This window comes from Ambystoma mexicanum, chromosome 2p (genome assembly GCF_040938575.1).
Source record: "Ambystoma mexicanum isolate Mex_15411 chromosome 2p, UKY_AmexF1_1, whole genome shotgun sequence".
In the NCBI taxonomy this organism is placed as follows: Eukaryota; Metazoa; Chordata; class Amphibia; order Caudata; family Ambystomatidae; genus Ambystoma; species Ambystoma mexicanum.
Window position 1 is genome coordinate 340,115,594 of NC_090923.1, and position 26,626 is coordinate 340,142,219.

Consider the following 26,626-nt stretch of genomic DNA (forward strand, 5'->3'; position numbering starts at 1 on the left):
TGAGGATTATGAAGGTACTGAGGGTGACAATGATGATAATATGTTATCGAGTTCAAATGCAAACAAGAGTGTGAGCAATACTGTATCAAAAGATAGCAATGTAAATGTGAATTTGGAGAGAGTGAGGAGTAAACCTAGCTGGTTAAGAGATTATTATCTTAAATGAGTTCTACATTGTAAGGGAGGAGATGTGTTGGGATATTACTTTTACTACTTCATTTATTATTACTTTAGTCAAAGTAGATTCACAATGTTATATGTGTTCATCCAATCAGTAGTTGGTGCTCTGCTTCATTACCTATCTATGCCATTGTGAGGTATGCATTCCTTTCAGAGTGTTATGCTTTGACAGTATTCTGCATAGAGTCAGTTGGGGAAGTTGCTGGAGGCAGTGCCTGCTGTCACAGACAGATACTTAATAAAGTATCAAGTGTTCATCCAAACATGTATCGGCCTTGTTGGGCCTCATCAGTGAGGAGTAGCTTGGGTCTCTAGGCCCAGCAGGCACAGGACCCATGTCTGGGCATACCCGTCCCATTCGGGGTGACAAAACAAAAACAAAGAGGTGATGGCTGGAGGGTTTAGAATGAATCTTAACCACTGGCATTGTTCTGGGCAACCCCCCAGACCATCGCTCTTCGCCTGCCAAGCCATTACAGAAGAGAAAAGACCATATGCAAATCAGGCTTGGTCCCACCCCAAAAGGGGAAGTCCAGCCCGAACTGCTAGGCCGCATCCCTTCTGCACGAGACCACAAGCATCCCCAAACATGTTTCGGCCTTGTTGGGCCTCATCAGTGAGGAGTAGCTTGGGTCTCTAGGCCCAGCAGGCACGGGACCCACGTCTGGGCATACCTGTCCCACTCGGGGTGACAAAGCAAAAACAAAGAGGTGATGGCTGGAAGGTTTAGAATGAATCTTAACCACTGGCATTGCTCTGGGCAACCCCCCAGACCATCGTTCTTCGCCTGCCAAGCCATTACAGAAGGGAAAAGACCATATGCAAATCAGGCTTGGTCCCACCCCAAAAGGGGCAGTCCAGCCCGAACTGCTAGGCCACATCCCTTCTGCACAAGACCACAAACATCCCCAAACATGTTTCGGCCTTGTTGGGCCTCATCAGTGAGGAGTAGCTTGGGTCTCTAGGCCCAGCAGGCACGGGACACGTCTGGGCATACCTGTCCCACTCGGGGTGACAAAGCAAAAACAAAGAGGTGATGGCTGGAGGGTTTAGAATGAATCTTAACCACTGGCATTGCTCTGGGCAAATACAGTTTGGTACAATTTTTATTTGATCCAGTCTGCCCTGTTAGCATACCATTTTAAAGTGCTGGGTTTAACTAAATCAAACGGTAAAGTTCACAGAGAACTGACAAGTTTCTCGTGAGCTCGGAGTACCGCTTGGAATTGTCCCAACAGCTCTAGCAGGACGCTTGTTCTGGCTGCTACTTTCCCGCTCGTTAATGATCACGAGGCGGCGTAGGGCGTAGGCTGCATGGATCGCAAAGTGACAACATTGGGACGTGCTCTTATGTAGGAATATGTTTCATAAACGTAAGGGCTACGTCGAGAAGGCGTTGATAGGTCCTTTCCTCTAATAGGAACTTGTCACTACCGTTGTGGCTGGGTGGACTATACGAGTCTAGGGCTGAGGTTTACGTCCGTATACAGTGAAAAGAGCAGACATGCCTGGAGTAGACAAATTACCAATCGAGGAGACGCTGGAAGACAGCCCACAGGTGAGGAGTTCACAACGGTCACTGCATTCCATGTTTGTGTTTACAGAGGTTTAAGAAGGTTGGCACCCTCCAGCCTTTAGACTTCTAGCATCACATCCCATGTGTGTTGGGGGAAACGAAGCGAAATGTCAATCGTCAAATCAACCTGATTCAGGGCTAATTATGTCAGACACCGTGACTGCCACACTCTCGCGGTACAGTGTTATGTTAGTTTTTTTTATTTTTTACAGCCTATCATAAACTGGTTGACAAGCGCTGTCAAAAAACATCATGCCGTGTTCGAGCTGCAAAACACTGCCACAGCTTCAGCAATGACATAATCTGACAGACGCTTTCACAATTCTACAGATGAGTACCGTAGAGCTGCCAGTTGGTATCATAGAACGAGCTCTCTATATGTTTTGGACTACAACTCCCATTGGCCGTAGCCAGCACAGTCAATGCTAAAGAATCACGGGAGTTGTAGTCCAAAACATGTCGAGAGCAATAGGTTGCAGACCCCTGATCTAAGTAAAGGTGTGACACGACACTGATACATTGCACCCTGAACTAAATGCTTACTTGCACCCTTCAAGTTGCAGCCACACCGTGGTGCAGGAGTGGAGCTGCCAAAGAGTTTCGCACCTGATGCATGTGTGACAACTCTGATTGATTTAAATCTAGAGTTGCTGGGTACTCTCTATCTACTGTAGCGCAAGTGATTTTAGTTGTGATCTACCATGTGTAGTCAAGTGTTCCTGTGAGGAGGCAGCCCCACGTAACTTGCGCTTCCCAAACCTTACTTGGTTACATAGGCCTACTTTCACAGATCCCATTGACTGTCACATACTGATGCAAGTGTAGTTTTATGCTCACGCCAATCCAAGAATTGTCAGGCAGCTTTACATCCTGATCCAGACACGTGCCCAATATTCAGCAGGATCCCGACTCGTGCTCTCAGATTAACACTGCTACATTTATCCGGATTCACAAATCAGCATCTCATTTACCCACAGCTGCCAATCCCTGTTACATCTTATTTAGCTATTCTAATTAATTAGACTCAGACTTTATGTACACTGCATTGTTACAGGCCATTTCAGGTGCATTTGTCCGCAAGACTCAGAATCACAGTTTTTATGAATTTGCACAATCTGGACCATGTTCACTGACCAGCAACAGTTAGTAAGACGTTTTGTATAGCAGAGTGGATACAGTGTAAGGCACTTCCTCCTTCTGGACAGTGATTAGACAAAATCACAAGTGGTTTATAGTCAGTTTCTTTCTTAAGACCAGGTAATTTTGTTGAATGCTATTTACATCACCCTAAAATGGTTTCATAAAGAATTTATTTTAAAAAATTGATTAGCAAAGTTTACTAATTAAAATGTTCTTGATTAGCAAGCAAACCTAGTTGATTAGCAATTGTGTACTAATATTTTTAATGTCACCAGAAGTTGTTTTTACCTAAAATGAGCAATAATACAGCATTTTTGTGTACCGGTGAAGTAAGACATCAGGGAGATGAGTGTCTTTAAAATGTAAATATTATCTGCCTGAATTGGCACAAATAAATGATAAAACATTCTCCATAAACAGTGCAAGGCTCTGTGCAGCTGGATGCAGTCAGTTTTGCACAGAGCAGAGTCCCGTATATTGTATGCTTGACCCATCATTTGCTTTGAAAGGAGAGAAGTTTCATAAATCAATAAGTTCACAATGTTAAAGGAAAATCATAGGCTGAGATTAAGTACGTAGTATGTTGTTGCGGCAGGCAGGGTCTTTGTCAACTTAGGTGGACAAGATGGCCCTTGCCCGTGATTGATATCAGCTATTTTTAGTATAGCGTTAAATCTTTTGGTGGAGGGCAGGGACGCTAAAGGCCCTCGAGCCCAAGCTAGGTATGCTCAATCGTAGCATTCGAGCCCTGTGGACCCAGGAAATTGTTATTTAAATCTATTATCACTAGGAGCCTCCATCTGGGGTGCTGATCATTTTTTGTTTTTAAGTGAACCAGACTTTGAGTAGTTAATGCTTCTGTTAAAATTAAATTATACATATGTCCTCGATTGGAAATTAATATTTCCAGGACCTGAAAGTGGGCAGGTGAGTGGACAAGGGGGAAGAGGTGCTGCACTCCAGTGGAACATTTTGTCCTGGGGCACTGCCTCCACGGACCGGGTTTAGGCTGGGTAGAGGTGCAGCGGCCTGCCATGAAATGCGGTCGGCTACTTTAAGATTCTGCTTGTGTTCCCGGCCTCTGGATTGGTCAGCTCTCTTGCAGGTGGTAATATGTAATGCAATCATAATCGTAGAGCAATGCCAACTATGGAGGCTTATTACAGTGTATGGTATTGCAGTAGATATGTAGATATACAGACAGGATGGTACTATTGACCACTACTCTGCATACACATCTGGTTAGCTTTGTGTATTCATTATTTAAGAGGAAAGAAAGTAAGAGACTAAGCAGTATGGATGGCATAGAAGGCAGAGAAATTTGCAAACTATGTGTAATATTGTAGTTTACCGCCATCTCACTTACAGGGTAGCTGGTATAAAGAAACTGGGTGACAAGATAGAAACTGGGTGACAAGATAGAATGTCAAGTAGTTTGGGATCAGCGCTTTGTTTGAGCACCTGTTGCACATATGTATGCAACTAGCAGGTCACAGAACTAGATTTGCCATGAAAGGAATTGGGCCGTGTTATCATGTACATTTTCAAAGTTTTCACTCAGCAATATGATGGACGTTCCCCAACAAAATAACATATAGTTGACACTATGAGACTTAGATACACCAACCTAAACTTTACTGAAAAACGTAGACCCTCCAGTGTTTTACAGCAGCGATACTGTAATTAAGCATTATGTAACAACTTACATTTCTATGAATGGAATTACAGGACAGTCTTTTTTTAAAGGTGACGTATACTGGTCTTTGTCAAACAGGATCTAGTTATCGTAACAAAAATAGCATCATTACTTCTGGTTCGCAATTATTTGAAAAATATCTTTTGTTGCCAAAAACTTTGACACAGGCTTTTGGCACTTAGAGTGTAGAAGATGATTAATGCTGCACTCTGTCTCCGTTAGCCCATTGGAAGTTGCAGTGAACAGAGAAGAGGGTGGGGAGGGAATGTTGGGTGAGCTGTTCTTTCATAGAACAGGGTAATTGAAATAGCTAGTGGTGCTACACAAGTGTCAGTTTAATTAGCAAAGCTACAGAATTGCATAGCAATTTGCTATGCAACACTGCTTATTTGATGACTTATATGGGAGGAATGAGTTTGCAGAGGATTCTAAAAGGATATGACTTCATTTTTTTTTCTAGCCGCAAGGTAATTGGTTTCTGGTGTAGATAGTCATTGTGTCCTGTAGCTGGGATAATTGAACTGCAAACCTTCTGCCTCTACAAGTGTAGTGTGTTAAAGGGGATTTGGAGACGTTTATTGATGAATGAGTGCAAAACACCATGACAGAGGCGTTATAGTGTTTTGTTGGTAACCTATTCAAGAGCCTTCTCATAGATGCATTTGTGTTTATGACAGAGGGCCTTGGAGGTGTCTGTGGAGTTGAAAGTAACTTGGACACTTGGAGAACATTTCAATGAAACCTTTGCTGTTTCAGTAGATTGAGTTGGCCTTGTGCAGCCAGCATTGAATGGTTGTTCTTACTACTACTGTTTGGTAGACCTATAAGGTCGATGGTAGTTTCATTTTGCTCTCATAGAATTTCAGTAAACATTGTGTCATCCACAATTCATTTATGGACGGACATGTTCTAGGGCTTGATCTTGGTTTTGTTTGTTGGTAATGCTTACGTAGTGATGTCTAGTTAATATATAAATGGCATAGTAAGTTGTTGTTAATTATGATATTCAGGAGGGTGCAGGTATGATGAGCGGTGAAGAGATTATTACATATGATCCTTTTCATTATGTTTGTCTATACATACGACCTGAGAGTGTGTGGGGAGGAAGTGCTGAATTTGAGTTATGCCACTGAAACACTGGTCTCCGCTCCGTTTTATTGTTCTAATCTGTCTTCCAGTCTATCTATAATTCCTCTATTCATCTTGTTTTGGTCTTCTCATGACTCTTGCTCATGCTTTACTATCACTTGGCTGTCTTTCCTTCGAATCTCGCTTATTATTTAACTTTCTCTGCCTTGTTTAAAAACCTCCACGGTATGGCTCCTTCTTTTTATCTCTCTAATTTGATTTCCTTCTATTCTCCATTTGGCTCTTTTAACTGTACCTCACTAGCCCTGTTCTCAAACCCGTTTTCACTCATTTACTTGCTTGGCACCTAAGCAATCGTTCTCTCATCTTTTTGGTTTGATTTTGGAATTTTAATGTCGCGCATATCCACTGAAGGATCCAAGCAAGGTCTGCATCTCTGCGCAGCTGATAAACAAACAACAAGGAGTCGTAGCCACACTGATCATAGGGGCTTTGATACATGTTTATTCCAGCAGATGGCATTATGCAAAAAGGTAGGTTTTCAGTGTTGTCCTGAGTTCTTTGCTATCCCTCTGAACCCTACCTATAAAACTAACCGCACACACAGGTAAAAGGCTTACAGTGGCAGATATAATATCTAACGAAAAACAGTAACAATAGCCTCTTATTGCCACAATTGAAGAATTCAACACTGTTCTTCAGCATTTCCCAGAACCTTAGCATAGAGGCATGCACACCCCTCTCCTAACCTTGTTTTCCCTCCTTCTGAAGTCTGCATGGTCATCTATTGATCGGGCCACTTCTTAGCCCAGTCCTTGCATAAGGAATGAAATTGTCCAGATCTGACCAACGTTTGTAATGTAACAACAAGCTTGTCCAAAGGCCTCTACCAATTGTACTAGATGGTTTGAACACTTCTACAGTTCATCGTGCAACCAAATACTGCAATAATTGTATAGGATCATTCTATATTCAGAGTGCAAAAATACAAGTTACAAACTTGTAGCCAGCCATTAAAAAGTCACTTGCCACCTCAAATCTATAAATGCACACAGCATACCATTTGTTAATCTCCAAGAGTCAAATATTTCGAGCCAGTGACTAGTGGCAAATGCACATTTTGCACCCTGTGTTTATAGTGCTTTGAATCGGCCTCACAGCAAGTAGCCCTCAAAGCAAATCAAAATATTCAGTTCTACCTTTCCTCATAACTGACATAGCATCCGCCCTAATGGATCCACAATAATCCAATCTGACTCTTCATCTTGCTGCATCCACACCCATTTGTCTTTTCATTCTGCACTCTTTCCCATCCTCTTATCTTGCCCTCTCTTCCTTACTCCCTCTCCATAGATTAGGGTCTAGATATCCTGGGAAAGTCCACAATACACCATCCTGGACAAGCCAGGTGCTTTGATACTGCTACAACAGTTATTTGGTGCAGTATAAATGCGCTTTGACATAACACGGCACAGCACAGCGAAGTCGCCAAAATAAATACAAGTAGTAGTTCCTTTTTTGGATTCACTTTATTCTGAAGGTCGTCACGCTCTCTGTTACATCTAAGGAAGATGGGTATCTAATTTCTGGGACTGCAAATACTTGCAACTGGAACAGACACTTCAACATTCGAGTTTTCTGGACACAAATCTCGGATCCATAGTTGGAGCCACTGTGGCTTCTTGAAGATTGCCTCCGTTTTTGATTTCTTGTTTGGAGAGTTTGCTTCTGGTAACTTGGTAGAGTTAGCACTCTATTAGAGATGGCTATTTGCATATAAAATTGTAGCCTTCGATTAAATGTTTTATTTTTTTGATTTTATTATTTTATTTTCCCCTCAAAATGTAGATGCTGTATCTGAGGTGGAGAGAGGTTGTAAAGTAGTTGCACTTCCCAATTTCAATGCTGGCAGAGGCTGAAACCTCTTGAGACCAATGTATTGACAATATTCTCAAGTTAATTATTTATTTATTTTTTTGAATTTGTAAAGCGCCAAACTGCCCTCGGGCATTGTGACGCTGTTAAGAAGGCTTACTTAGTTACATAAGTGCATTAGAAGGCATACATACATGTTGATTAATACAATTCCAATACGTGCTAAACAGTGGTTACAGAAATTAGTGGGCAAGTATATGGTGCCAGCCACATCTTACACAGCGGCAGCTACATAAAGTTGGGAGGACAAAATCGGTAGGCAAGAGCATGGTGTCAGCCATATGTTGCATGGCGGCAGCTACAAACAGTTGCGTGGTCAAAATTAGAGTGCATATAAAGGTGCCAACCAAAAGTTGCAAGGCGGCAACAACACATATATGCGTGGTCAAGGTCAATGGGTAAATGCGTAGTGCCCGGCACAGAATACAGAGGAGGCAGGCTACACATCGGTGCATGGTTAGTGTCAACATAGGATAGCATGGGGCCAGTCCCTTATTGGACGTTGACAAGTGCATACTAGTACATAGGTTTCCAATCAACGGGCAACAGCGTGGAGCACAACTCAAGGTATGGTGGGCAGCTAACAGACACTTACTGGGGTGGTGGGAGAAGGGGTGGCACAGGCTACTAACAGGGTTGGGTGTGGGGGGTACCGACATAAAGGTGGCAGCGAGGGGCGGTGGGGTGCAGACATATAGGTGGCAGCCGAGGTGTGGGGGCGTACAGACATACAGGTGACTGGCGTACCATGGTGGACAGGCGTAGACGCGGCCTTTGTTGTGGCCTTAGGTGGGTGGCCGGTTCCCGCCTCCCGGTTGCTCTCATTGGCTTATCGAAACCAAGTGCAACCAATGGGACGGGGAGTAGGGCCAAACCACAAGGCTGCACTTCTGTCAGTTTGGATGACTTCATTGTAGGTGCATCTCCTGTCGCGGCTGCGACTATGGCACATGTGTCCCACTCTGGTGTGATCCTGGGGCCCAGGCTCAACCCCACTTTTTGGAGACTGCCAGGGCCCAGCCCACTTAAAGCACCAGGTCCAGCCCAGGCACTCTCATGCTGCTGCGGCACCAAGGCCCGTGTCATCACGGCCACCCTGCAACCACCTGTAAGTCCAGGTGACCCCAGCAAACCAACATGGTGCTCGGCCCCGCCTGCACCTGTGAGGCCGGCCGTGTGACTGCCGCCGGCCCCACAATACTGAAATCCTTAACCAATCCAAATGAGCTCACAAACGAGTACATGTTTACATCTATGCTACAGAACCATCAATAATTTCAGGGAGAGTTTAGTTCATATTCTAACATTTGGGTGTGGGGTTACATACGCAAAATAGTGCAGGGGATATATTTCAATTTTGTAACCATTCAGGGGTGGTTTTAACACGGGTCACATGAATTCCAACATCTGGAAACACTTAAAAACGAGATTGTGAAGCAGTACGTGAGAGATTTTTCTAAAGTAATGAATTGGAACGAGGGGTTTAGGTGGTGAAAAGTAAAATAAAGTCGATCATGAGCATTTTGAGGGTGAAACAGTCGAAACGCTAATGGTTGCACTTATACGAGCCCGTTATACAGATGTGCAGCTCTTATGAACTGGTACATCTCTGTGCAGTTACTGAGCGCGGACATTTGAGTGCACAAAATGCTTCTTACAAGGACTCGACGAGCTTGATCTGCTGCAGCTTGAGCACCTCCTCCTGTCTCTTCCGTCTCTCTCTACGGTCCTGTTGAGGAGAAACTGAGTGTAGTTGATCGTGCCGTTGAGAAGAGGATGATCGGCGATGCCGGCGTCTGCTTGACTCGCTTCCTCCCGCTTCTTCTCAGTCAAGGACATTTCTGTCTAACTCCCACACAGCAAACTGAAGCAGAGTTTAATTCTCACACTCAGAAAAGCAAAAACGTAGGACGTTGGCCAAATCAACTATGGTATTATTGATTAGGAGGTTCAAGTTATTGAAATATATTCCTGTTGCAGCTATATTTTGTTAAGTAACGGCACAGTAGACCTTTTTCTTGACTGCTCTTCAGTTAGATCATCAAGCGTTGTCTATTTGACCGATTTTCACCTGGCTGGTTTTCTGTGTGTTTTGCTTTTTACATCTCTCGGCTGTACACTAAATGAGACTAGATGGGTATTTTATTCATAAAGACTGGGACTGCTGGCCCAATGGATATGATTATAACATCTCCGATACTGTAATCACTTTTATTTTGTAGAGTTTCTGTAAATCGCCAATGGTTTTATAACATTTTGCTTTTTAAGTAGGGGTGGTTAAAATATTTTGTTTGAATGTCGGGGCACTTAACTCTCCTGCCAAGAAGGTGAAAACATGGTCGGCCTCAATACGAGTATAGCAGTAAAATTGGAGGTAATTCCGTTACCCTCAACTTTACCAATACGCCAAATTACGAGTGTCCCAAAAACCAGCGATAATTCCACTGTGTTATTACCTGCGGCGTAAATCGAAACCAACAGTAAATCGGCAAATAATCAGCGGAAACAACGCCAGGGCTAATTCCACCGCTGGAATTTCCACCAAAAACCCATTTTCGCAAACTAACAAGTAAAACAAAGGATTTACCTCCAGAAATGTTAGGTAATTCCTCCAAAAACTCAGCACAACTACTTCCACAGAAAAGGTGGAGATAAATGCATACAGGTCTCACAAATTTAGGCCCAGGTGCACCAGATCCACTCGTATGAAAGGCCCACACCCACCCCCAACACACATCTAAGCAACACGCAGCCACAAGCGGACGTAGATTACCGGCTCCACAATCTGCTCCTCTACATCGAGCTACAGCAGCATGCTGGACCACAGCAGGGAAGAAGATGGGCGCAACCAGGGCGTAGGAGACTCGTGCAGCAGAGGGCAACAATACCACATGTCTGACCATCCCCATGAATACTCATGGACAATGAGTCACCTTCACAGACTGGACCGTGCAACCATTGCCAAACTGCTCACCCTGACATGGGCACTACTGCAGAGTACCATTTCCATCAGGACAACTATCCCTCCCACCCCCTGATGAAGCTGGTTGCAGTCCTACATTTCTGTGGCACTGGTGCCTACCAGCACACAGCCGGGACACTGTATGGCATGTCCCAGCTAATATTCTCAATGGTGCTGGACCAAGTCCTAGATGCCCTAATGACGCACGCACACCTCCATGCCCATTACCCAGGCACAGGTGCATGCAGTCAAGGCAAGGTTCTACAGCATTGCCCATTTCCCAAACACCATTGCGTCATTGGATTGCACCCATATCGCGTTGGTACCACTCCAGGCAACAGAACAAGCATACTGCAACCGGAAAAAATATCACTCAAATGTGCAGATGACATGCAATACAGACCTCACCTTCAGTCACTGCTGAGCCTGATATCCTGGGGCCAAACATGATGCTGACTGCTTGCTGGGGGTCATGGCGCTTGCTTGCATGGCAGTGTTGGTGTTCATGCAAGCCTGCAGGGTTGTCAATTTATCAGTGAATGTGTCACTGTGGTACTCGCCATATTCAGCTTGGCTGCTGGCTCCTAGCTCTGCCGTGCCCACACCCTCGATCCCGACCATGTGCAGTATCCCACTGACCATCTCCTGCCACAGTATCGGTAGCAAGGGTTCCACTGAGCCACCTCCAGTGGTTGGAGAGGAGGCTCCTGACCCTGGACTTGAGGTAATTCCACCTCTTCTTCATGTCCTTGTCCTCACATTGGACGTGCCCTATGGCCACCACCTTGTCCCTGATTTCCGCCCATATGTTGTTTTTGCAGTGTTGGCTGGTCTTCCTGTGCGATGCCCCATAAACCTCCCCAGAGTGGGCAACCACTTGTTTGCCCACACCATGAGCTCCATGAATTTGGGTTTACGCTGCCTCATAACCAGCACTCTGCCTTTTCCATTTCCAGAGGACATGTTTGGCCTCAGCTCGGTGTCTGGATGGCACTCCTATCTCGAGATATTCAATGGATTGTGATTTCCAAAATGGCTGCCGTGTTGCTTCCTTTAATAGGGATGAAATGGAAATTCCGCTGACCACCATGGCGGTAATGGTAATTTTGCCACAGTTTGAAGGAATAAGGTACCACGGGTTGTTTGGCGGTAACTCCGCTGGGCGGATTACCGTTAACGCCATTGCTGTGTGTGTAATTCGGCAAGAAATTCTGCGGCAATACACAGCGGTTACGCTAATTACGCCACGGCGGATTTACCGCCAAACTCGTAACGAGGCCCGGTGCCTTTTATAACAGAGCAACCGGATGTTCTCTGTCTGCAATGATCACACCTGCTACCGAGGATCAATATTGTATGTTAGAATTATTTGCAGTATTTCAATGCCTCTGCAAAAACCAAAATAAAGAGAGTTGCTCTCCTTTTCAAAGATGTATACCCTTTGTAGTATCAAAAGCTGAAAGTGGTAAACTAGGAAGGTTTGTGTTCGTTAGCGGAACCGGAGGGACAAGGGAGTGGACCGTTACAGTTTTATATGCTCTAAAGCTCGCACCAAGAAATCCTCCTGTGATGTTTCGTTAGAACTTGTGAATTTCTCAGTGAGGGATACATTTCTCATGAGTGATTTGAAGTATTTGGAGACCTTCTCCTGATAGATATTTGGAAGGACTGCCATCGGGACACCAAAGACTATGTATTCTTTTCCAGTTTATAAAAAAGATGTACACATATAGGTTATATCTTTCTTAGCACGGCTTTAAGAGAGCTGGTGGTTATTGTAGCAATTGTTTTATCGCTTAATGCACCTTTAACGGTTAGCTTAGGCTTTCTACTCCTAAGATCGGTGTGGAGACCTTGGTGTTTAATAGAGATTTGCTGTGGAGACTTTGGTGTTTAATAGAGATTTGCTGTGGTATCCAGTTTTCACTAAAGAATTGGGGGACCTGGGTTCGGGACAATGTATCAGACCTGGACTCTGGTAAGTTGATCTTGTGTATTTATTTATTGATTAACAGCTGTCGTCCCCCGCTTGCATCGTTATGTACAGTCACTGCACACACCAATCAACCATCTTTCTCCAGCACTCTGTCGCACACCGGATATCGAGCTGTGAACGTGAGGACCCATTGCGAGTAGTGCACAATTGCAACACATCCTCCTTCCCATAACAGTGCAACATTAAAATCAACCTATGTAACATCAATTAATTAGAACGGAATAACTTTAGAAACATACCATTAGCAACCAATTTGTAATCTCAATCTATAATTCACAATGAGGCATGTAGGAATAAGGACATTCTGTTATGAAAAGGCCAGTACACTGGTCTTGCCAAGAGTGGATGGGAACCCCTCTCAGCCTGGGTTGGGAGGCCTAAAGAAGAAATCAGACCCAGTCCTATTCCTGAGGCGGTCGGTGGCAGTTGAGAGGGTCCTCATTCCTGCCCCCATGGCAATTTGTTGATGGACAGTACACCTTTGATCACACCATGCCTCTTAAAGAAGGTGGTCACCTTTTATATTTGTGTTTATTCTGCAACATATGAAACCTGGGCAGCTGCAAGAACCAAACAACTGTCTCCGTGATAACCTGGGTATCACTGATCAGGCTCTGGACTGGCTGACCTCTTTCTTCTCTGATCAACCCTCCCAGGTCCAACTTTGACCCTTCCTATCATCTATCTCCCTCTCTACCTGTGGTGTTCCGCAGGGGTCTAACCTCTCACCCTGGATTTTCAACCAATACCTGGCAACTCTCGCCCACTGCATTGCCATTTTCTGCTCAAATTTCCAGTACTACGCTGACGACACTCAACTCCTTTTCCGGCTGCCCTCTGCCACCTCCTCTCCTCTCATCTCTGATTGCCTAACTGGCATTGAAGATTGGTGTGCTGCCAGCGATCTTTGTCTGAATGCCAGTAAGACGGAGATCCTGCTCATCTGGACACCTTCACCATCCTTTCCCCTCACTCTGTGGCCGGCCTCCCTTGGCCCTCCTCCTACCCCCGCCTGCGAGGTTAAGAACCTCAGGGTTATATTTGACTCCACACTTTCCTTCTCCGCCCACATCTCTGATGTCTCTAAAAAGTAATTTCCTACTGCAGCTCCTCAGAGGTACTCTGCCTTTCCTCTCCTTCCCCCAGAAGCTCACTGTCTCCCAAGCTCTGGTTCTCTGTAGGTTGGACTGTTGTAACAGTCTCTTTCTAAATCTACCTTCCTCTACTTTCCGCCCTCTGCAACTAATCCGGAACAGGACTCCAAGACTTGTCCTTGTATCTTTCCAGCTCTGAAATCTCTCCATTGGCTCCCAGTGGATGCAAGGATTAAATTCAAAACCATCTGCATTGTCCACAAGGCTTTCTGGGACCTGGGTCCAAAATACCTTCAGCTATCACTCCGCAAATACCTCCCTTCTCGAGCTCTTTGCTCCTCTACCTCTTACTCCCTCAGGGTCAGTCGTTTTTCAAAGAAATTAGCTGGGGGTAGATGTGTCTTCGGCTGGGGCCTCCCTCTGGAACAGCCTCCCTGCCACTCTAAAACTTAAGGAGAACCATCTCTGGTTCCGGAAGCACCTCAAGACCTTCCTCTTAGCTTCTGCCTTCGCCCCACCCCCCTCCCCTGCTGATCCATTCTCTCTCAGCATTGTGAACCTGGCCACCCTCTGTCCTCCGGGCCCAGGTACCTGCTCAAACTGCCACCCTCCCGCACTGCCTCCGGGCCACCCCTTCCCACTGGGGTCTGTATCTGTACCCATACAGTCCCCCCCCTCCCCCTTTTCTTCCTGCACTTGTCAGACCTACCCTGTCTGCTGGCTTAAAACCCAACACTTGCCACTTGCTGGCTGCACTACCACTGTTTGTTGCCTTTATTATTTATTTATTTATTATTTGTCCGTTTCTCCTTTGCTTCGCACTTTCGTCTTCTCCCCCCCCTTCCATGCACTTTTCCCCTCTCCCTCTCCCATGCACTTGTGCGTTCTCAATTTCACTTGGCCTAGTAAGATTGTTGTTTTGTTCTCTCCTGTTTCCCCTCCTTTGCCTCGTCACGCGCTGAAACACTTGTGTACGAGCGCAATAGAAATAAGATATCGATTCAATTCAACCAGCAAAGAGAGAGCCGTCGTAGGCTGTCGGCGCGAAGATGACAGACTAAGGCCTGGCCCAGTGAGATCAACCCTCCAGCGGCATCCAACAACTGCAGTTTGACATTTGAAGCAGGAAGAGAGAGTAATTGGGGAAAGAAACACACAAACTCTGCAGTGAGACCGACCGTGCTACACTCCTTAGGCACAAATGCTTTGGGGCTGCAGCCAAAGCTCTAGACCACCAGAGACTAGGAAAATAGTTACAGACCCACCCACAAACTGGACTCTCCTTGTCAGAGCTTAGACCAAGGACCCCTAACATGAACGTTGATACTGAACTCCTCTGGCGGCTAACACTATTCCATGACCGGTCTGTGTGGAAAAAAAGGTCAGAACTTAGCCCGCTATTTAAACGCTTTGCTAATTTTGTAACACCTCTTGGGCTAGGAAGACCAGAACAGATTTGCCCAGACAAGTTAAGCAGTGCCAGTAGGAGGGGTGGAGCATAAAGAGGGTAACGGGAAGCTGGAAGTTGTGGGTTGTTTGAGCTCTGAGGCAGAGGTAGCCGACCAAGAGACCAGTAGGAGGAAGGAAGGAGAAGCTAAGTGTAGAGGCAATTTCTGAAGAAGACGAGATATTGGTTATTGAGTGCAAGGTAATGCGTGTGTAGGAATAACAAGTGATGTTGAGAAATAGTGTAGTCTGTATTTGTCAAAGGTTTGTGTGAGTGAAAATAGGGTGTCTTGAGTAGTTTTTGGGGAGGAGTTGTAGTTGGAAAAAGAGGAGCTAGTAGCAAGGAGTAGGAGGGAGTAGTGTCACAGAGAAGGTAGTAACATAAAAGGGTGGAGTCAGGCTGAGAGAGCGCAAGAGACACTGGATGGACAGGATAGCGAAGAGAGTACAGGTGGGTAGAGTTGGAGGAAGAAAGTAGTGAGAGGGAAAGAATAACGTGGCTGTGATTGAAAGGCGACTAAGTGGGGCAGGTTGTTTGTGAGGCACAATCCCATACTCCCTTTAGAACATTAAAGACTGTATAGAGTAGGGCCAGTTTTAGGAAGTCCCTAAGGGAGTTTAGATATAAAAGACATTTTGCTGTTACGTGTTCACTTCCAGCTCAAGTGAGATATCAGACAGTAAGGGATACAAAGTAGTATTTACTAACCTGGGTATAGGGACACCTGGAATTAGTTAGAAGGTGCTTCATAAAACTAGAGAGAGTAGGACGGCAGTAGGACCCATACAAATCTTCATAAAAACCCCTGAACTGTCATGGAGCCATGGAGCATCCTTTGAGCCATTTGCGACATTGTATATCTTTTCTCCCCCCCCCCTCTCTCCTCTTTCGTGGTAAATGAGAACAGGGTCAAAGTGTCCAACGCAGTACATACTCTTGCTGATACTGTGGAAGCTTACGTGTGTGTGATATGCGATCTTCCCTAAAGGCAGCATTCAATTGACCAAATGGAACGTCCACACCAACACTTTCCTTTGAAGCCCCTTGATCGTGCACTTTGCCAAACTCAAGCGTGCTAGTGAAGAATGACTCATCCACAAAAACAAAATAATTGCTCTTCTCCTTGACACATTGCACAACACCATCCACACAGACCACTCTTATCAAGCTCCATTTCTTTTTCATCCTCCACCCGCGGCCAACACCAGCAACTTTCATTGAGGGCAAGTGAACCTTTCATTCGATGGTGAGGTCACTTGCCCAAACAAACTTGTAACACCACATTCTTAATGCAATGTTTAGCATGTTACTTTAATTGATAATCCTTTTATCCCAAGTCTACTGTGATGAATCCCGAGATGTTGTCACTTCTCCTCGAGGGAACCCCTTCCCTTGAGGCCAGGTAGGTGAGGCCACTTCCTGGCAATCCCCCTGGGGTTGGTGCTCAGCGGGAGGATCTCGTGGGGAGAGAGTCCCCCTTTGGGGATCTGGGTGAACATCTTCAGAGAACGCGATATTCCAGACACCCCCCCCCCCTTTTCTCATACTACACACCTCCATGTTACACTCTTCCATGTATGTCTGTGATGTTGATGAGACAGCAGTCACTGAGACGAGGAAGAGTAGGGATGGCTTGACTTTGACTTTAGTAAGAAGTACTGAGACGAGGTGGAGGTACAGAGCCATAACTAATCCCAATTGGAACCTGAGTGATCAGTCTACATGTTATCGCCTATTCCGAATGAAGACCAAGGAAGGACTTACCATGCTGTCAGATCTTCCCAGGAGGAACTGTGAGCTGGGAGGACGTCCAACCCAAAGAGAAGCAGAGGTTGCTGTTTGGGGCGCAAGGAGAGAAACCAAGGTGTCCCTACTTGGTCTCCTACACCAAGGCCGACTGGATGCCTGGGGAAATGGGAGTCCCGACACAGGAAGCCGCAGGACAGCATGGTCGTCGGAGACGCACAGCCCACCCAGAACAAAACGCTGCTGTGCCGCAGCAAGTATCACGGAAACCATAGAAGAGCGAGAGTAGCAAACTAAGACGTCAGAAGTGCCCTAGACCACCAAATGAGGCACAACAGAGACCCAGAAGGTACATGGGCTGTCTGGGTCAGAGAAGGGGGCAAGATGAACCTTAAACCAAAGGTCTGGGTCCCATATATAACAGATAGGAATACTTTAAATAATAATACCTTACAGGAGAGTAAACCAGGTCTATCAGGAGTGAAATGTAAAGACGAGAGCAGGGTCTGGGACCCACACTTAAAGAAGAAAAGTATCGGTAGTCCTCTTCTTTTTGGCAGTACCTGGCAGGGTAGTGAACCAGGTCTGCTAAAACATACCAAAGGACCTGTGTTACAGGTACATAAACATGTACACGAAAGGCCAGAGGAAGGGAGACATTCCCCCTGCTACTGTGAACTGTTTTAAAAAGCCTGAAAAACGCAAGGGAAAGGGCGGCATTCCCCTGGCATGGTGAATTGTGAAACTAAAGCCAAGATGTTACAGAACAAAGCCAAGAAAGTCCAAGGGAAAGAGTCATTCACCCGGCATTGTGAAATTGTGAAACCTAGTGAAAGGGGAGGGGAGTCATTCCGCTTGGCTTAGTGTGAGGAAAGACACTAAGAGCCTGACAGCTGGAGAAGGGAGGCATTCTCCAGGAACTAGTGAAGAAGCAACTATGGACAATAAGGAATATTGATGTTTGTACCAGAACGTTACCTTTTAAGTTTGAATTGAGAACTTTACTGCTTTTTGGCATTTCAACCTGGAACTCGTTTTGTGCCTTGGAAAAGGATTGAAGTCTGGGAAAGGGAGTCATTCATTCAGGTAAAGATCCCACCTAACAACTGTAACTGTGATCCTGATCCACTATTCAGAAGAAGGGAGCAATTCTTCTGGACCAAGAAGATCCACTACGTCTTTAGTTTTGTTATAAGTGTGAGGGAGAGAAGTAGGTTTTTGACACAGGACTGTGGACTATTGATTTACACAGACATCTTGACAATTCCCTTAGCATATTTAGTTGAGGTAGGGAACACGTCTTCGAGTTGGGGAAAGTTAGGTTTTCTCATTATTTGCATTACTAATATAGGTTTATGCCAACAACCATGCCAATTGTTTGTCAGTCTTCTCCTTCTGCACCCTCACACTACGCTGCAACTTTTGTTGCCTTTTACCTATGCTTGGCCCATCTTATTTTGAAATGTCTTTCCCTGCATCATGACGAATGGTGCTAGCCTCGCTGCCAGATGCAGCTTCTGTCTGCTTTGAGAAATAGGAGGGTATTCTCCCTCCTAAACCCCTTGGATCCTCTACACAGGTGGCCAGGGAAAGGCCATCGCTATTGGATCCTGACCCTGTGGGTGAATAAGCGTGGGAGGATCACCTGGGTGAGGTGTCTGTGTGGTCTGGGAGTGGGGTACCCTTGGGTGAAACAGAGTATCACCGTTTTCCCAGTGACAACCAACCCAACCTTTCCTCAACCTTCCTGGACTGTTATAAGCCAGTTGCCCTTGTTTTTCAACACACGACAAGTGACCGTACTGGGACGAAGAAAAGGCAACTAAGAGCAATGAAAACTAAACTTTTTTTTTACCACTCTGGTACTGGGATGAGGAAGATGCCTGTTGAGAGCAGTGAAGGTCAGGCATGTCCCTTTTAATTATGGTCAGGCAGGGCTGATTGGACATCCACACCTGCAGCCTGTCAAGGGGCTTCAGGTGTATAAAAAGGGACAGTCCGCCAGCAAAAAGCAACAGGAAGGCCGGTGTAAGCAGCAGGGAAGTTTAATTGGAAACCACGCTGAAACGCTTAAGTCTGCAGAGAGGCGGTCTATGGAAGCGCGGTGTAGAAGCTGGAGCTTCATGGAACAGAGGGAACATTGTGAAGGCAGCCGTGTGGAGAGGCTGTCCCTTTTCCCTGTGGTCAAGATGCTCGATCCCCTGTGTCAGGAGGTCACCACAGGAGTGCCTGTGGAGCAGGAGTTGGACACCTGACGTGCATATCAGAAGGCTGTATGATCCACGCTGCTGGGAAGCCTGTGAATGCGACCAGTGATTTTGTAGCATTGAGAAAGCCGGTGCGTGAGCGTTTGAACTAGTCTGTTCGTGGAATACTTTGTATCGGAGTGGCCGCGTGTTTGAGGAAACAGGTTTTCGAATGCTGGACATTTCATTTGAAGTGAATTAAAGAAATAATATTCAGTGGGTTGAATGGAAAATGTGTTCTGAGCTCAACCTTTGCCTATTGAATATCGAACTAAATGAAAACCTTAACAAGTACAACCAATATCTATTGAATGCCAAACTGAGTGAACACTTTACAAAAGAGCAGAACTATTACATATTAAGTGCAGAAGTCAAACGGAACTTTAAATTCGAGTAAAACCATCCGATTGCGAACTCTAAATGAAACTTTTTAAATCCAAGTGAAACCAGTGTCTGCTGTATTCTAAAATGAATGATATGAAAACTGCATATACCAGAAAATTAAATTTAAAGCAGAATTAAGACTTTGAAGGTTATTCCAACACAACTACAATTTGTACATGAAAAACCAACCATAAAAAATATGCACAAGAGTGACAAAGATCTTTAAAGCAACAAAAGATATTTTTTGTGTTGCTGAAATTAAGTCTTGGGAAGGGAACCCTGAGATTTGAACCATTTTTTGACTTGAGAACTGAGTCTCAAGGTTCTTTTGTGTTTGGAACAGTGTTAGCTTGTAACTTGGGGAAGGTCACCCGGAGTACTGGTTAAAACTGTATTATACTGAACTCAAGAGGTAATTTTGAATTTTGCTGACATTGTCTTATATTTGGGGAAGGGAGCTGGAAGAGGCTCAGAACTTTGTTGGACACTGTTTCTTTTGGTATCCAGTGATTTTAGCGAATAGAAAACGGAGAATGAATTTTAAACAAAACAGACCATGAAAAAATACTGAATATTTAAAGAAAATATGTGGGGGTGGGGTAAGAGGTTAAATCTGGTGGGCAGGGGTTTGTCGTAGGGATATAAACATGGGGGAACCTGGGTACTTGGGGGTGGGGCAAAAGGCCAAAAAAGAAAAATTTGATCTTTCTTTTGTTGTTTTTGTTTCGGTAAAAGTTAATTCTCTATTTCATTATTCGTTACAATCACATAGAACCCCTCCTTTGATTGCTGATATACCTACAAATTGTATAGATTAGTTGTGAGGGCAAGTATAGGTTTTGGACACAGACACATTCTTCAGTTGCACTTTTTGACTCAGACTTTCCTTAGTTTTATTTAGGTTGGGAAATCCCACCTTGGCATAGGCCAAGTTAGACCTTTTTCCATCCTGATGTTTTAAGTTCATAAAAGCATTTGTTTTGAATATATTGCCTGTGTCTTGCGTCATGATGCCTTCACACTGCATTATATAATCATCACATATCGCTGACCACTCCTCTCAACCCTAATTCTTCCCTCTTGGCCTCTGCCCCCATTCCGTCTATCCATCCCAACTGCTCTGCTTGCTACCCTTGCACCTTTACTTCATGTTACTTGCAAGTGTCCCCTGAACACTGCGTTCCGTTGCTTCCCATCAAGGTTTGCACTTTATAAATCCCAGGCATAAATAGGATCAAATAGTCGCATGTGATCCTCGATAATTAGGGTATTGGAGCCAATAATTCAAAGAGCAGTAGGATGGGTATAGCATCGCATCTAAAATAATAATGATGTAGGTCGATCGCCGAAAATCAATTTGAGCAGGAATTCTCTTAATGGTGATTACCATTTCTAGTGCTGATCCTTCATAACTGTTCGAGAATTAGGTGAACTGGAGGCGGGTATGAAACGCTGCTTCAAAATGATCTTGTAGTGCTTCAGAATACAGGCTTAGTGACTAACCTTCAGACCTTGTTTCAAGTTACCCTCCCACTCCTCATACCGGGATGGGTGGGGCATAGCATATGCTGACAGGGATAAGGAGGAAGAGCAAAGGACCAAGACTATGAATAACCATGAAAGGATTTAGAGAGCAGGAGGAGCAAGCTAAACCTGACCAACTGGTTGGGAACCAGACTAGCCCCCAAAGTGGTGACCACAAATGCAGACTAATGTTCAGGTGAATAGGGTAGGAAGAACTTCTTTTGGCAAAAGAACACCTTTCTACTTTGTACTGCACTGTTTTTTGCACACTGGTATGACCTAGCGCCCTTTTTTGTTTTTGCATCATTGATGTTTAGTGATTTTTCATCTTGCTCTTGACCTCCGAGTATTCTCCATGATCTTGATGTCGGCGGGACTGATTGCATTCTCCTCTATGCAGTATCTGTCCAGAAACTGGCTAACCAATAAAGGGAGCCAACATAACCTGTATGTTCACTTTGCCGTATGGTATACCCGCATAAGAGCCAAGTTCTATGCTTACACTCGTACTAATGTTAAGGTTTCTGCAAAAATTGCAAAGGGTAATCTACTTGTCAATAATGATCCAGGGACTGCCACTTGTCTGCAGCCGAGTACAAGATGAATGTTTTGTGAACAGCACCACAGCGCCCACAAAGCATTACTCATCTCATTTAACCAGATATCTGACTGGTGGATGCCCAGACTGCTGCGGTTTCTGAGCTTATTGCACAGCTAATCGCTTTTTATGTTAAGCTAAATTAATATAGGAAGGTACTGTTTGAAAAGGTGTATGGTGAGGACGAAGCCACACCTTTGTTGATATCACCTGATCTACGAACGGCTGATTGAAACCGAGTGCAGTCCGAGTCTGTTTTAATACTCGGCTCTGGCCGACACTACCAGGGCTTCAAATTGCCCTATAAAAGAAGGCAAATGTGTCCCGTTTCTTCGGGAGAGCGTATTTCAAATGTATCCTGTTGGTCTAGAGTGGTAGATATCCTTGCATTCTCGTGGTCCATTGCTCCTTAAATTGCATTATTAAAAAAATCAAAGTGCTGTGAACACAGCATCTAGAACTGTAGAACTGTAATTTCCCCCTGAATTGTATCTTGTCCTCTGACACTGCATCTCGCGTTCCAAAACGGCGCACGTGGAGATTGATTAATTTCACGTTAAATTGGTGATGTGTCAACGTTTATTTAGCAAAGAAAAACGGGAATATGATTGGCCATAAGCTCTTGAGGGGGCAAACGAATAATTTGGTATAACGTTTGTATGGAAATATTTGCATCCTTACAAACGGTGTTATGCCCATCTGGTTGCATTCTACCTGTCTTTGGACACCCTGTATGTTGCTTAGGAACTTGATGCTGTCCTAGTTTCCGAATGTAGGCATCCAAAGTTTGTTCCGTTGTAATGACTACTTCTGTTTCACCTGTTTATTGCCTGTTAGGTGCCCAAGTTACTATGGCTTGCTGTAAATTATTGGGCATCCAAGTTTCAACTTTTGCTTAACGTACGTGGAAGCATTGTGAGCGCCTTTTATACTCTTCATACTGAATTCATTACTGAGCCACATTAAAGGCAGTAACTTGGTACACTATATATGTCTACTCTTGAATGCTCCTGTAATGTGACTTACTTTGTTGAGTGTGGGCTTAGATTCTATTAAAGACACAGGCTAGTATTATTTATTTACTCATACAGCACCAGAGAAAAATAACTTTTTGTAAAGCGTTTCCGTGTGAAACATTTGCAATCCATTAGGAGAATCTGTAATTAAAGCTTCTTAAGAGCCAGGGTCACGGCCCCTAAAACAATTAATAACAGAAGGATCAAGCACGTAAAAGGTCTTGCAGTCCATCTTCTTCTTTAGGTCTCGGAAGCAACTTGAACCGTTGGCGCCCTGAGCAGGGTGCTAACCAATTAGGGAGCTCGGAAATGGCCTATGCCTCACTCGCCACCAGCCTCCACCCCCCCCCAATCCCCCAATTCCAATAAAGTCTTTATCACCCATGAGTAACCACCCGTGGATGCTTAAGACTAGGACTCATTGTCCTGTCATGCAATGCCGCGCCCGATACACGCGTCCGCTTTCAATGTTGATTACGTCATCAGAATCCGCACTGAATGTGGACTCCTCTTACAGATGCGGCATCGCAGGACATTTTCGTAGCCATTAGCACCCGCAGGTGCTAATGGCGATATGACCATCGGCGATGGGCCGACCCTGTTGGTAACTGCACCACCACCCACGTTAAGGGACCCTGACATCGCTTGGGCCCTTAACGTGGGCCGCGGGTCATTACCCACCGGGTCGGTCCACCACCTCATGTCATATCTCCTCATTAAAACAGGATCGGGAGGGCAAAAACAAACCATCTCCCGAAAGTGTCACCTAACATTGACTTGAAGCCATCTCATCATCGTTAACTAAATGAAGAAAAAATCAAGCAAAGCGAGTTTGATGTACAAAGGGTAGAAACATTTTATGGTCTTTATCTCCCACAAGTCGTGGTACATTTGTTAGTACGAGGGGTTCTCTAACAAGAAACTGAGTCTGAAGTGAAAAAACAGGACTACTCAAAGTCCTCAGAAGTGGGACACTAGGCATGAAATGCTATGATAGTGGATACTGCATTTTATTGTATTTTAATACATTCCTATTTGTCTTTCGATGACCCTGAACATCTACAGCGGGAAGACTTCTAGGAATTGTAATAGTGGATTATGGTGCTACTTGTAGGAAAGAAAGTATCTGGCAAGCATAGGTTACACACGAAAATGTTCACATACTCTGGAAGAAAGTGTATTTTAAAACAAATATAGATGAATGATTTTAAACGTAAAGATCGACGGTAATTGAAAAAGCAACAAAACAATATAGGCCTGCTGCAAGAAGGAAGTCCGTGCCACATGACTTTATACATTGACTCGGGAAATAGCCCCCTGCATCAGGATGAAAACCAAAAGAGAAGGGAGTGTTTAAGAACCATGGCAGCCCAACGGGTTTATCTGTCCTCTCTTGAAGGAAGGCCACATTGAAAAGCGCAGTCTTTAGCAGGAGTGACTTTTGACCCACTGTTAAAGTTTGCAGAATACAAAGGATACAAACATCTTCCCCGTTACATCCAGCATGGATAAAAGACAGTAGTTTGATGGAGCAGTGTTCAAGCCTTTCTGGTAGACTGGGATCAGGAATGCATTTCTCCAAGACTCTTGGATGGTACGAGATTGACAAACTTTATCCAATAATAATCTCCATAATGGGGGTCCATATTTCTGGATCTTTCCTGAGGACGAGATTAGCCAGCCTGTTTGGGCCTGGGGCCTTACAGCTTTTTAACTTTCCAATAGCCGTTCTAATCCCATCTTGATCCCAGTCTAACACCCAATCCATGTCGGAAGTGACTTCTGCGCATGTGTACCCTTCGCCCCCAGAATAAGAGGAGCCTATATATTGAGACCAGCACACTGAACTAATAGGATTAATCATCTGCAAATCCTTCTGGCCCCTTACTGCTCTGAGGTCCTGCCATATCGATCTTGTAGAACCACTCTTCAGAATTCTATACATTCGTTGTCACTGGGCATTTTCTTTTTCTGAGCAGTTCCACCATTTCACCAAATATCGGGACTTAATCTTGGCAATAGTTCTGGCCATCAGAATTTTATTAAGTTTGTTATATAGTGCCCTCAAATCTCAATTCCTTTCCATCTCTTAGCATCCCTGATGTTTCTGTCAAAAGACTCGCCCTTTGGGCTCACATGGGGGGGGGGGGCAGCATAATAGCCCGGAATTGAGACAAATTTAGCAGACCTCTGTTGTAACCAATTTTCCAATTCATTCCCTGTCAGATGGCTCAATTGTGAGGTAATGGTAATGCGAAGGCGACAGGAAACCAGTGCTGGTCACCCCAGCAGGATGGGAGAGTAGAGGGAGCAGGGCCAGGAAGGAAATGTATTCACCCTCGCTGGACATATTCTTTATGGGCCACCGGAGGCATGTTCGTGGAATTGAGGCCAGTAGGAAATCTGAGACTTTAACGGGTATGACGTATATACATCCTTATATAATAATTCCTAGGGGAAAAATGCTCAAGCAGAGCATTGGTCTTGGGCTGGGTCTGAAGACCATATTGCCCGAGACCATAGTAGTGGACTGCTAACACTTCAATGAACCGTATCTGCAAGCAGCAAATGAAAGGAGGTCCTCCTTTTTAACAAATGGTGTCCTTATCCCATTTATGGATATAGAAAGCTCCCGCGAGCAGGGGGAGGAAGAAGTGTTCTGCAAATGAAAGGCGCGCCTCCTTTCTCTTTTGTGAGAAAAAAAAAAAACAATTTTAGAGTGAACAGATCCCAGAGCTGTTTAAATGGTGTACAAATGAAATAAAATAGTAAAGGAAAATATGCCCAAAGTGGCAAATAACCCTCCTTTGAAGAATACAGCTCTGACAAGCGCTCTATTGAGATTTCTTTTTTATTTAAGTTCAGTTTTTTATTTTAAGCAACAACAAATACAACAGCTCCAAGAAATCTCCAATGCAAAGAGAATGCAGCAAAATCATATTTCAGCATATTAATGTTCTCAATATTAATGTTCTCAATGACATCAGATTTAGAGTCCGAAGATGCAGATGAGGGTCTCTGCCTCGCCATTGGGTACTGTTTATATGGGCCCCAGATATCGCTGGGCCATGCATTTACATGGTCCAGAGCCTGTAATCGGCTTCTATTTTGGAACAGTAAGCTGTGTCTTTCAACCATGAATCCTTTGTAGGAGTCGCCCTCTTTCCCCATACCAAGGATACCCAGGATAGCGTTATTTGTATACCCCAATAACGCTACATCTGTTCAATCATATCTCCCATGGTTTGCAACTCCTCAATCAAAAAAGCTGTAACAAGTGGGCAGTGCCATGCCAAATGCAGAAAAGTGGCCGGGGAACCAGAGCATCTTGCATGTTTATCAGTAAGATTCCGCTCAACATTGCTGGTGTGTAATAGATTTGGTGTAGATATTTACAATGCAGTAACTTATACCTACTGTTTATCGAAACCAAGTGCAACCAATGGGACGGGGAGTAGGGCCAAACCACAAGGCTGCACTTCTGTCAGTTTGGATGACTTCATTGTAGGTGCATCTCCTGTCGCGGCTGCGACTATGGCACATGTGTCCCACTCTGGTGTGATCCTGGGGCCCAGGCTCAACCCCACTTTTTGGAGACTGCCAGGGCCCAGCCCACTTAAAGCACCAGGTCCAGCCCAGGCACTCTCATGCTGCTGCGGCACCAAGGCCCGTGTCATCACGGCCACCCTGCAACCACCTGTAAGTCCAGGTGACCCCAGCAAACCAACATGGTGCTCGGCCCCGCCTGCACCTGTGAGGCCGGCCGTGTGACCGCCGCCGGCCCCACAATACTGAAATCCTTAACCAATCCAAATGAGCTCACAAACGAGTACATGTTTACATCTATGCTACAGAACCATCAATAATTTCAGGGAGAGTTTAGTTCATATTCTAACATTTGGGTGTGGGGTTACATACGCAAAATAGTGCAGGGGATATATTTCAATTTTGTAACCATTCAGGGGTGGTTTTAACACGGGTCACATGAATTCCAACA

The 26,626-nt window shown here is 44.8% G+C and overlaps 1 protein-coding gene across 2 annotated transcripts in view; it reads left to right on the forward strand.

Moving 5' to 3' along the window:
- The first annotated feature begins 1,584 nt into the window (after nt 1-1,584).
- The window catches only part of APPL1 (adaptor protein, phosphotyrosine interacting with PH domain and leucine zipper 1), an 820,938-nt gene continuing 795,896 nt past the window's right edge, over nt 1,585-26,626 (forward strand). For both annotated transcript variants that reach the window (XM_069643674.1, XM_069643675.1), the window contains exon 1: nt 1,585-1,738. In XM_069643674.1, the coding sequence (XP_069499775.1) occupies nt 1,685-1,738 (54 nt within the window). In that variant the 5' untranslated portion in view covers nt 1,585-1,684. The remainder of the gene's footprint in view (nt 1,739-26,626) is intronic.